A 13,462-nucleotide genomic window follows, 5' to 3' on the forward strand; every position below is an offset into this window, starting at 1 on the left:
ATCACAATTTCACACACACCTCTCTCCCCCTCCCCCTCCATTATCTCTGTCTCTCCCTCTCTCGAACACTCACACTCTCCGTCCCAGGCTCCGTGCCGGTTTCATTAGACGACAGGTTTCAGAGGTATGAATTCACACGAGGCAGGAAAACGTGATGCCATTATTCAGTCTCCATTCTCCCTGTCTTGTAAACTGTCGGCTCAGGGAGAGTGGGAGATGATTGAGAGCTCAGGTGTGTGTGTTTGTGCGTGTGATGCATAAATTCGGTTGGTTTGGCTCTGAATTGAATGAAAACGGAAGAAAGTGTAGAGGTGATGTGTGGACGTACATGCAAAGCATTTGTGTTTCAAGTGTCCGTGTCGTGCCTTGTGTTTCTTATCATGACCTCTACACAACTCTGTAGACATGCAGGTCTAGTTGCAAGTCTACTCTTCTTACTCCTGTAGAGACTATTTCACCCTTACATCCAGGGTTGCCCTCTGAAAGTCGAAGTCCGACATCCCAGATTTAAGTTGCAGTGTGTTTGAGGACGTGTGATGAAGCTGAAATCTGAGGTGTATGTGTTACCAGAAGAGCCGTTCCCTTTAACAAATCTCTGTATGATGCTGTGTTTACTGACCTACAAGAAAGTAAATAAAGGTCTGGTTCTTGGAAATTATGAGACCCTTCCTCCCTTCAGTAGAGAAGAACTGATCCAAACAGAACAAGCTGACGCAGCCTGGTACATTTAAATTTTGGGAAAAGTTTTAAAATTCTAAATGCAAACTCTGAGGAAGAGCTGCTCCTACTACTACAACAAACAGCAAAGCTGTCTAGCGATGTCATGAATCTGTACGTTCTACACTGCTGAAATTAAATAACACGTGTTATAGGTGCTTGTTATTCCAGGAACTCATTAAGATAGATGGACACATCAGCCATCTATTTTAATTAAAGTTGCAGCTAGAGAAGTTCAGGTCATGAAATATTAAGCCGTGGAAGTGCTGATTGCAGCCACATGTAGAACGAGGCAGGTTGCAGGCTGTGCAAACAGAGCACAGGGGGAACTACAGGTGAACTGAATAGAGAGTCTAGAGTGTGGAGAACTAATCCGAGCAAATAAAGAGTAAAATTCAGAGCAGAGCAGCAGGATTATGCAGGTTTCAGGACTGAAGAGCAGAGCTGAAGATGTGAAGAGCTGCAGAATGAGGTGGATCAGCGTGAACAGTGAGAGGTTCCAGGCAGATGTAGAAAAAAATCTGAAACTTTAACTTTGTAAAACGAATAAATCCTCTAAACTTTATCCTAAATACCAGTGTTTTAAATCTAACTTATAATTTGGAAATTATTGTAAAAAGTTATGTAAAATTAACAATTTTACATTTACAGCAAATGCCTTTTGTTGCAGGATGGGGCCAAAATCTTTCCCGTGGTATCAAAAATGTTATTGAATATCAAGTATTTTCCTGGGTATCAGTACTGAATTTGAAAGTAAAGTATCATGACAACCCTGCTGAAACAGTATTTTCTCTGGAGTGTTCAGGATACCTGGAAATACTCCAGTTCGACTTTAACAAAGTAGTCGAGTTCAGTTAGTGTTACGGGGATTTAATTTACCATCTAACTCGATCATAAATGGCATTGTTTCTTCACAAAACACTGCAGCTGTCACCAGCAGAAAAATAAATTCCTAACATATATGTGGTGCAATTTTGGGAGACGTGAAATAAAATGAGCTGGCATCAGCAAAGTCAAGATTACCATGATGCCTTTTGCTTTAAAGCGAACCTTTGTTCCAACATATCACTCAGTTTAAAATTTAGCAAGTGCAGTTAAAGCATCCTGCACAGTTCTGGACCGTTTCTCCTCTTCTATGGACCCAGGTCCTCTGTGGGCCTGCAGCCTGTCCTGTAATATGCCCAGTGGCAATTAATGAAGCCAAATCAAACTCCCCAGGCCAATTCAGACCAGCCTGGCTGGCAATGAGTAAGTGGTTACCAACTTATTTGGCAGCAGAATTAAACATCTGCTGTGTTCTGTTTTCTGCCTCAGAGTGTTACTGGTCAGACTGGGCTTTTCAGCTCTACATGAGCTCCCTGGCTAAACCTCAGTCCGGATGCCCGTTTCCAGGCTCGGTGCCAAAGAGCCTCAGTCGGCACTGGTCTTAGTGTAAAGGTATTTGCTGGCATCCCCTTGCCCCGTGTGCAAAGAAAATGAAACAAATAACTTTGATAACAGTGTCGCTTGTGTTTGCAAATGAAGAGCTGAATGGTCAAAGGATTTCAGCTCAGTTAATGATGTCACAATCGAATTAGATAGGCCAACATTATGTGATTATATGACAATATGTGTAACCAAATGCCTGCACTACGGGTGGAGCTAGGATTATAGGGTTACTGTGAATCCCTATATCACATATATATCCCCACATGGCTACTGTGGCTGTTAGTTTTTCACCCAAGAGCCTACTTTGAATGCAAAGTTGTAATAAAACTGTTGGTATTATTTTCTGTAATTTGGTCTGGCCTGTCATGGACAGAACACCACAGGTCTGTCTAAAAGAACACTACTCAGAACTGAATATTAGACTCAGAAGAAAGAAGAAAACAGATTCAGCAAATTTGATCTGCACTACATTTTCCATGTCCAACAGACAAGTTGTACAAAGTTTAGATAGGTGTCTATGCTCTTTTGGTGACTGTGCTAATCTTTGTGAAAAATAATTTAAAAAGGTAATAAAGTAAGATGTGAGATGTGAATAATGTTCCTTAGCACTGCAATCAAGTTTTTAAAGAAAAATCTTGTCAAGAGGTAATAATCTCCCACAAGGACAGTGGAACCAGAAAAACATCTAAAAAGCGTATTTTTCATCACTCCATGTTATTAAATCTTAATGACTAAAAAGGTCATCTAAATGATCCATCTGTAAAAAGAGAATATATGGGCGTTAAGCGGGTTACTAGGGCAATTATCGCTGCCTTTCTTGTACAAAGTTACTGCAATCTAGCCTTTCAAATGCTCAATTGTTTCATAAGTCAAAGTCCCCTTTGTTTAAAACACAAAGCATAATGTCAAATGTGGGTCTTTGTCACTGACAGACAAAAACAAAAGAAACGACAAAGCTGAGGAAAGTCATCTGTATGAAAACAGAACGTTGGCCAAGATGTGTAAGTGTGGGCAATGGAGAGGAAAGAGGAGTGTGACCTTTCCTGAAGTATTTTAGTTAAATAAAAGGTCAGCAACTCCTACAAAATCTAAATGGTATGCACATGAGATTTGCTGAGAGACAGAACTATACAACCAATTTATCTGAAACAAATTCACATCAAAACAACTGGGCCGCCAAGTACAACTTTTTCACAGCTTTGCACTGCCACCATACCTCCCCGAACTGTACTGAATCAGACCCCTTTGACAAAAAGTAACAACCTGACTGGTTCCAATGTGCCCAAACCAATTATTCAGCAGCAGTTATACAACCTTGATCATCATCTGCTCACATAGATGGCAGACAATAAAAATGCCAAAGCCTGTGGATACAAACCTACAAGGTAATGTTTTGTTTAAGAGCCTTCCCCTTTTTCTTCTCTGTTTGAGAGGCTTATGCACATTCCTGCTGGACTCAGCAGCAGGCAAATCCTTCTGTTTCCTGCTGTCCAATTTGGCACTGGCAGCCCTGCTGAAAGTTTAATCTGAAAGGGAGGCCCACGTCAATGTTCTGAAGAAGATTTGAAGCCTTGTTTGGGAGCAGAATTCAGGTCTTACTCTTCACTCTCTATTCACATTGTAATTGTTCCAAAGCCTGTCAGGGTAGGAATTATGTAACAAGCTCAGTCATAAATACAAGTACCAATTAATTCTAGCAGGTACAGATCAGATCTGAAGTGGTGTCCAGAGGTTACAATTACTAATAATACATTTTTAGAAGGCATAAAAAAACAACTGTACTTTGCATTTATAATAACTTTAACCACTAATGTAAGCATTTCATGGTTTTGTTTCACTGCTATCAGATTACAATATATCCAATAACTTACTAATAACTTACTTCCAACTCGGCAAATCAAGTCCATTTGGCAGGTGACTCTGTGGAATAGTGATGGTTACTGCTGTAACTACAGCCTGACATCATGAACCCGTGATTCCAGAAACACCAAGAATTTCAGTGAGCAAATCTGCCACTGTTACCACTGTGAACTCGAAATGTGCAGACAAGCATGGCAACAGTAACTAAGAGGCATAGGGCTTAATGAAGCATCAGCTGGATTTCTCTCCGTCTTCCCCTCCACAATCCCTGATCTCTGCTTCCTTCTCTTCCTCTGCTTCCTACTCTGCTGCAGAAAGCAGTCTCGACTCTTTGGGACATCATTAGGAAGCAATCATCAGGCAAACCTTTCACCCCACTCCACTCTTTCTTACTGTCTCAGTCATCAACACATCTGAGTGTACAATGTGCAAGCTTTGGAAGAGAAATGCCTTCAGTTAAACAGCGTGGCTTCTTATCCAACATGGGAAATCACTTCAGTTTCTAAGTATTAACCAACAAAATATTAGTTTCCCATTATTTCCAAAATATGAGATGAATAGAAGTTTCCTTTTACAAACAAACAGAATAAATGTTTTTCTTTAAAAAGCTTGTGTTATAAACTCTCGTTACTGTCAAGTAAAATTTTCCCACTTGAAGCACACATGACCGTGAACAAATTTTCAGTAACCTAGTTAAACTGTGGTTGTTTGGAGGTAAAACTGATATTTTGTCTCATTAGAACCTGTACAAGAGAGAAGTGTCTGCAAATAAAATGTAGAAGGTGAGTGATAATGACACCCCGTCATCTGAAATGTTAGGAAGGTATTTATGTATGCACAACAGATCTAAGTTCGGCAACTCACCTATGAACAGTAACAGTTTAGCTGACACTGTTTTACACTTATTTGTCAATGAACTACGAGCACCAAACTAAGACTATGATAATAGTGTCATAAGATTTCTGGAATCAACCTTCATGAAAAAGGCAACAACAGTGAGGAGTTTTGGATAATAGCTTACAGCTGACAGCATGCTGCATCCATAAAAAGATAACTAAGGAAGTACTAGAAGTAGGCTCTGTGGGTTATTCAATATCTTGCAATCAATGCTGACAATACACCCAGAGCAGAGCAATATGCATCGCATTGCTTTTGTTTGTATACAGCTCCTAACCCACAGAGACTTTATGGACATGCAAAAATACTCTAACATATCATGAATACCCCAAAAGGTGTATTCAGTTCATCTGGACGTAGCTTTTCAGTGGGAGAAACGTTACATCACTCATCCAAAGTGACTTCTTCAGTCTCAGCTGACCGCAGGTTTCCCCAACATTATGAACAGTACTCATGGCCGCTGATCAATGATCTTTGATTAATGATCAACGTGCTTTGATCAGTGGTTGTTCAATGGTCATGACAATTTGCATATTAATGATCAAGGAACTGACCTCATAGCCAAACAGTCAGGCCACACTTTGGTACAAGAACTCAGTTTATGGCACTAGATATTCCTTATTTATTATCTGCATATAAATATGTTCTTTTGCTTACTGATCATGAAGCCATCACATAAAGACATGTAAGCAACAGGGTCAAGTAAAGTAATATGACACTGAGTGAAAGTGAACTTCATGGTCATTACATCATCCACACAAACCCTGCAGAGATATTGTGAGAAGGAATGAAAATCCAGTAGCTCTACAGAAGATTACACAGCTGAGTCTACTGATTAGTAAAGCTTGAAATCAAAGTAGGGTTTGATCTGGTATTTTTACAGGATTCTGAAAGTGACTGAAGCCAAAGAGAACCTACTGGTACACAGAGGGCCTGTAGATAATCAGACGTAGACTTCTTCTAACCCCCCCAAAATGACTCATATACTGAAAATCCTGTAATAATTTATTTTTTTGCTTTAGTTGAATGGAGTAATTTACGAGCTTTAATGCCAATAAGAAAAGCAGCAAAACAAAGAGACACAGGAAAAAGTAGAAACGGTACCAAATGCTTTTGAGCTTACAACAGAGAGTGTGTTGTTGAAAACTGAGTTTAAAGTGACAGATCATCTCTGTGGGCAAACAACCAAAGTAATCTTGTAATGGAAAAAGCATGCCATGAATAATGAGGCAGCTCTCTCCAGTACTGAGCTGACAGTGGAGCCAGGTGTCCAAGAATCATCCCCGCTTTGCATCATCCCCATCGCCTCCAACCTAACAGGCCTCTAGCAACAACATGCCTGAGGCTGTCTGTAATATCATTTACTGTGAGCGTGTCAAACTGCCGCTGGGAAAAAGCCATGGGGATGAGATGTGAGCAAATCTCCACTTGCAGGTTTAGATGAAAATCGCTGGACTGCAAAACCAATAAAGCAATAACAGCCACTAGGACAGAGTATGGATGGCAGGCCTCAGGCTCACCACTGAACTCCCTTGCGTGTCGCAAGACGCAACTAAAGCCGCTGAAATTACTTCAAAAAGCCACAAATTAAATCTACAGAAAGTAGCAACCCTAAGAAACAACACTCCTAAACTTCTACTGCAAGTAGGGCTACAACAATTCGTTGGCATCATCGATGACGTCGACTACAACAAATAATCGACATTTACACTGTCAATGTGTCGTATACTAATACCATGCAAATGCATGTTTGTAACTGCAATACACTAGAGGAAGCTATGGGGGCAGTATCACCTGTATAGTCTGCCACACAAAGCAGTTGGGCAGAAGAAAATAGAAACAGTGATTTTAAAAAAAATGTTAAAAATTTCACAGAAAACATTAATATTAGCATATATATATTTTAAATTTCTAATTCAGTTTTGTTCTGTTTTACTAGTATTAAGCACAGGCATATAGTAGTAGTAGACTAAAAAAAATCCAGTGTATTTGCTACTTTTGTCTTACAGAAAGGTCATGAGTTATAGTGGCTTGAACTGTGTTTGGATCTGAACTCAAAAATCAACTCAGCTCATCTCAACAGAATAGGGTGGAAAAATAAACACATCAGCATCAGCGCGAGGCAGAGGAGACAAGGTTATCTAAGGCACAATGGGAGCCCTGGTCCACTTGTTACCATTCTGGCCAGCCCTCTTCTCTCAGGACAGATTAAGGCTGAGCTGGAAGGCATGCAGTGAGCACAAAGAGCTTTACGCATTTTCTTTTTTAACAGCTGCATGGAGGGCATGTTAAATAGAAGCAAGCTGTATACAAACTGTTGTGTATGTAATGCTTTTGTCGGGAACAGAAGGCTTCTCATTTCTAGCCTGACACAAGACGACGCTGCGCTCGCTTGGTCGGAGATGAGAAATCTTTCCACATTGCCCTCCAGTCAGAAAGTCAGGTTCAGAATTCAAGTTTAAAGAAATGCAAAGGGGTACTTTTTATCCCAACGTGCAGTGCATCAGGGTCTAGCAAAATATGAACGTGGTTTAAATCCATAACTCACACTATTTTCATCCAGTCAGCCAGACTTTTTGGATGTCTGAGTCCCCCGTGTTAAAAGCAGTCAATGTTAGTAACAGCTAACACAGCAGGAGGTCCACTGCATCTCTCAAATACTGCTTTTTCTTTTTGCATTCTGCACTCTTTTCAAACCACACCAAAACACAATCAATACCGCCTGTAAGAAGACAGGATACGCCTCATCAATAATGGAAGTGTGTTTTGTGAGGAGCGCAATGCTTGATTTTGCCTTGTGTCTTGCTTGTATTTTATTGGCCACCCAGTGAATAATAACCTGCATCTATCCAGAGTCAGCTATTACAAGGCGGCAGGGGAAAACCACCCAGACAGACACAATGATAAAACACAAAAGGACATGCTGCAGATGAACAGTCAGACACACATGAATACTAACAAATGGAAGTGCGCACACACACAAACAGCATCTATCTACCATTTAGCAGCAGCTCATAAAATAACAGAGGCGCCTCCGGCCAATTTGCCAGACGGAACGTTCCAATTTGACACAAACGCCTCATAAGCATGCGCCCTCACACCACACACACGCACATAAACGCACACATCCAGCAACATTAGCACCAACACACAAGTCAAGCTGGCAACTCAAACAGATAAACAAGCATAAAGCCACATTTTCACAGGTATAAGCTCACAGTATCCAACGACCTAAATGAGATTTTGCGTATGACTATTGGCAGTGATTATTACTAACACATCTATCAATATTAACCATAGCTCTCCTCATCTTTTCACCATTTACTTTCATAATTCAAATGAATCAAACAGGAGAAATGAGACGACACCAAGGCAAAGGCTGCAGCCTACACAGTCATTCCATCCAGCTATTATTTAGCAGGTTATGTGCTAATTGCCTCTTCTTTACAAAGCTGTGACAGAGGGCTGTATAGCTCTGGGTAGCTGTGTGCCTACTTCATCGACTCTGAAAGCCATAGACCACAGACAAAGACATGCAACTGACTAACAACACAAGGAGGTACAAGAAAAAGCTTGGGAACCCTTTGGAATAACCTGGATTTCTCCATTGATTACTGGCAGAATGTGGCCACCTAAGATAACTGTGGACATGCTCTATCTGAAAAAACTAATAGCACACAGGCAGTTTGAAGTGGCCATAGCAAAACTGTAGAAATGCAAGAAGCCTGAAAATGCTACACATATATTTCTAACATTCTGGCTGCAACAGAAACATATTTCATTTCTAAAGCATGGTAGAGGCTTGGGTTTGATTTGCTGACTCTGAGCTTGGGTGGCCTTCAGCACTGAAGAGAAGACTGAATTACACACTGTATCAAAAAAGCTCAGGGGCACCCATAGTACACAAATACACTACTTTTCCAGCCTCCACCTTGAGCACCAAACTGTTGTTGTTACAAGTTAAAACTGACTCACATAAGGATCTGACCATTTTTATACATATTAAAATGAGAGATCTTCATAGCTCCAAAGGATTCACAAATGTACAAATGCCGTACAGCAACATCAAATATGAGCACGTATGAAAAACAGCTTTGCTAGCGCAATTATTTTGCCCATTTATCAATTAAGAGAACTATTTTCAGAACTTTTGGTTCATAAAGATACCAGTAACATTTTCTATATCACAAATTTGGACAACCTTGCTGACAAAAATTCCATCTTAACTGTGCACTGGTTATTTAAAACTGTTATTATTTCTTCATTTCAGCAGCTTCTGTTTTTTAAAATGCCTCAGCCACGAGCTAAGTCAGTATAAATATTGTATTTGTTACAAGAATGAACTCAAGAACCTTTGTGCTCTCTGAGCTCTCGGGGAACTGAGGACTCAGTTAGCTGGGCTGCACTCGCACTAATAGATTTACAGTGTATAACCAACAGGTCAAATTAGCCAGGCCAATCAAAGCAATCTGTGCTTTTAGGGAGGAGGTTTTTAAGAGACAGAAGCTAAAACTGAGCATTTCTGGTAGAGGATATGAAGAGCCATTGCAACAGACAACAGGAGTAAAAAAAAAAAAAAACATTTTCTGAACAAGCATCCAAACAGACCCCAAAATAAAATGATAAATCTCCAACTGAGCATAATACGAGCACTTAAAGTTTGCATAGTTATGAACTTGCAGATTATTCACAGCCAAAATTTATCAGCTCCCATCTGCCCGAAGGAGCTTTACAGTGAGTTTCAGCCCCCTGCATAGCCTGTCTAGCCTGCAACTTTAGTGTTTTGGTTAATTGTCGCAGCTCTTAGTGAGCGGCCCTTCTCAGTCAAGAAGTTCTAAAAAGCCTCAGTACACTCCAGACTACACAGCAAGCAGCAGACAGGCAGAGAGTGGAGCATTAACTGCTGAGGAGCCAGATATTTTTGTACAAGTGCTGGCAGAGACCAAAAAAGAAAGACTTCACAGACTTCCAAACATATAGATATATAGAGATAGATAGTTTAAGCCATAATTCAGTCATTTTAACATTTTATATGAATCTGTAAAACATATTTAATTTGAGCAGAATTTCTTGAACAGCAGGTAATGTTGTTAATGTTTTGAAAATGTGAGAAATGTTCAACTACAACGAGTGCAGCTGAAGTTGCTGGATCATTGTGATCATCATAGATGGCAGATAAAGAGGTGCATACCAATAAACAAACCGCAAATGTCTCTCCTTGTACAAAAAAGAATTTCTCACCAAGCATTATCAGCTACACCGTCTAATTTTAAACCTAACACTACAACTTTACTGTGATAAGGCTGACACATTAGAGTGTTAGCCCAACAGTGAGATTATTTGAGTTTATTGCTCACTAACAAAGTGCAGATTTATGCACTAAATAACGACTTGTTAAATATCTGCAGTATCTCAAATACATTTAGATTTCTCCTGTTCGTCACGTGCATCCTCTTGTTGCAGCCTCAGCGATCTTATGCTCATGTTTGCAAATATTTTTTTCCCCTAATGTGATATGCATCCTGCTGGAGGCACTATCGCATGACCTTGTCCACAAGAGAACGAGCTGTGTGTGTTTGTCTGAGTGTTAGGAAGATGGTGTGTGTGTGCACATCACGCATGCATCCAAGTGCGACTTATGACTGTGTGAGCAAACTGCCGATGGGTAAAGGCGGCAGTATCTGGCTTACCAAAGATATTTGTGGAATGTCCTTTCTTGGCGATGGGCTTCAGCTCGTTGTGACCCCAGCCGTACTGTCTGTAGCTGTCCCAGGCATGTTTCATCATCTTAAAAAAAAAACAAAAACAAAAAAAAAACAACAGTATGTTAGAAGAAGCAAAGTCCTCTGACATGTGTGACATCACTGTCACAAAAAAACAAAAGGGACACAATCATACAGTCATCATGGTGGTATGATTTCAAGTTGCACTAATATAATTTGCATTTGAGAATTACATTGTTTATTTACAGCAGCTGTTGTAGCCTGGGTTAGTTGTCATAGGAACGTGAAATCCACCAATCAATTCAATGCAAAACAATAATGTTTTTCTACACACAGGCCCAATGGCAAAGCCTCGTCTTCTCTCTATATATCATTATATTGCATTACTTCCTTTCAGCCAATCATACAGACATCGGTCTACTGGACAGAGCAGAATAAGACTCTACTTTTCATATGAGCTTTGAAAAGAGGCTGGAAAAGAGGAGACTCAGGGAGGGGAAGGAGGATAAAAAGAGCAAGAGATTGGGAGATGAGCCCTGACATGGAGGCTGATGCTGTGAAGAGGCGCTCCAGGGCAAACAGAGAAGATGACACAGCCAAGGGAGGAAAGAGTGCCAGCTTTTACTGAAGCAGTGCTGCTCTCTATCCATTTCAAAACATCCCCCCCCCCCCTTCGCAACTCTTACATTGTGGCATCAACAACCTAAAAGAAAAAAGAAAAAAGGCACTTTTCCTGTCCATGTGACCGTGTATTGTATATCACCGTCTCATTTTTATGGATATCTGCTGATTTCTTCCCCTCTGTTGCAGTCTGTCTACATGACTGTTACCTTATTCTGGTTAATGACAATCTCGGTTTTGACAAAGTGACTAAGATGTAGAGCTCTTCCCAATACTAACTCAAAGCTTGGGTTTCCCCAACTACAAGCTACAAAATTTACAAAAATGACAAAGTGCATCCCTGGCCCATAAAACATAGACCTGTCATTTTACGGCCACCAAGCTACGCCAGTTTCCCTCTCTGTCCAACAGCCTGCCTCTTTATGCCACCATGTGCAGATGAGCATCCAAATCCTCTTCCAACTTTCTCTCTCCTTGGAGCAGGCATGCAGCCAAGCTAATAAAGACAAGGGCCAGGAGTTTCATTGTGTTCTTGGCTTCGTGGCTTTCCATGACGCACTCCGTTCACGCACCGAGGATTATAAATCAAATTAATACGCACCAGGACATGGACACTTAAACGTTGGCTGACTCCCTCTGATATGTGTTGATTGGACGCTTCATCAAATTCTGATTGGCCCATATGCCAAGGACAAGCGCTGCAGTGCGGGGAGCTTGACAATGTTGACAAACTGCTTATTTAAAGGACCTTGGAATACTAATTGGACATTAGGCTACAAAATTCAGTGATTGATTCTGACAGCTACCGCTTGCCATCACAGTATCTTGGGAGATACATGCAAAGGATTGGGGGGAAGGGGGTGGATTGGCTTGCACTGACCCAGTGGCTGATGCACTCTACAATCAGAAGTAAAGCTCCCCAGTAATTTGCTGCAGAGAGGAATTAGCAGCCAAAATGAACACTCCTGTGACCTGTATTCATCAATATCCCTATGAAAGGGCACTGCAAGATGCTAGAAGGTGGCTATTAGCACCAAAGACATCATTATTATTATTATTTGGCTTTATGTTGTACTATGTAGTTCAGAGTAGGGAGTAGGAAATTCTGTTAAATTATCCATGTTCTTTCCACACTTCAAGTGTTGCTGGAATTAATCTGTTCACGGACACTTTTTTAAGAACTTACAAGTATCACAAATACCAATTTCATACCAGAAAACATGAAAAAGTTCAGTGTTTAAGCCAAACTGAACACAAAGCATCTGACACCGTGATAAACTGTGCAACAAAGGGTATGTTTGGGTAAATACACTGTGTTCACACCCACACTGCACCAAAGATTCCTCCACAAAATGTGCTGTGACACACGTCTTTACCTCTAGTCAGTGCTGCTGGTGATTACTTCTCTTTTCAGTTAGTACGCACTGTGAATTACTACATCTGGGAGTGTGGAGACATCCAACAGCTTGTGGTGTAGGATAAAGGGAGCCTGTTCAACTCAGGCCCAGTAGAACCCAGTAGAAACACAACGCTGTTTTTTCACATGATTCAACATCTTTTCTGTGGCAGCTGCTAATACTCATTATTATCTTGAATATACTTTTAGTTTTAAAAACCCATTTCTATGCTATTTTGCTTTTTCCCCCCTCCAACTCCTCAATTTGAGCTGTAACGAATGGACAAGCTAATGTTTTCATAAGTTTTTTTTATTGGACAACGGCGTTTTGCTTAAACCATTACTTACAAGATAAGAGGATTTTTCCCCCTATAAAAAGTATAAATTTGTAGCTTTCTCATTTGGAGTCTAGGCTGAATCTTACTATCTGCAAGTCTCCCAGATCCTGCCTCATTAGTACTTGTCATGACTTGGTAAACATCCTACTGCTTTTTTGTTCTGCCAGGTCTGAAGAACAAACTACTTCAGAAAATGCAGAAAAATATAGCATTTATCCAGGTATAACAGCCTGATGTGTTTGTTGTTGCATTGTTTTTTCTTTTTTCTGCTGAAGGCAGAAAACTGAAACCTGCAAGATGATGCAAGGGGTAGGACACAAGTGTTTTATTTATTTATATACGTTATCTGTCCAAGTAAACATCTCACAGATTAAAAATCTCTTTTTCCAAGAGTGGAATGAGAGCGCAGCAGAGTTTAGAAACGAGGAGGAAAATGTTTTGCGTTTGTCACTCGAAAACAGCTCATCAGAAAATGTCTCACG

General features: G+C 40.4%; 1 protein-coding gene across 1 annotated transcript in view; it reads right to left on the reverse strand.

Moving 5' to 3' along the window:
* Positions 1-13,462, reverse strand: part of man1a2 (mannosidase, alpha, class 1A, member 2) — a 124,865-nt gene that overhangs the window by 68,814 nt on the left and 42,589 nt on the right. Inside the window, 1 exon segment of the mRNA XM_003456598.5 lies at positions 10,593-10,689. Within this exon segment, the coding sequence (XP_003456646.1) occupies positions 10,593-10,689 (97 nt within the window).

This window comes from Oreochromis niloticus, linkage group LG16 (assembly GCF_001858045.2).
Source record: "Oreochromis niloticus isolate F11D_XX linkage group LG16, O_niloticus_UMD_NMBU, whole genome shotgun sequence".
In the NCBI taxonomy this organism is placed as follows: domain Eukaryota; kingdom Metazoa; phylum Chordata; class Actinopteri; order Cichliformes; family Cichlidae; genus Oreochromis; species Oreochromis niloticus.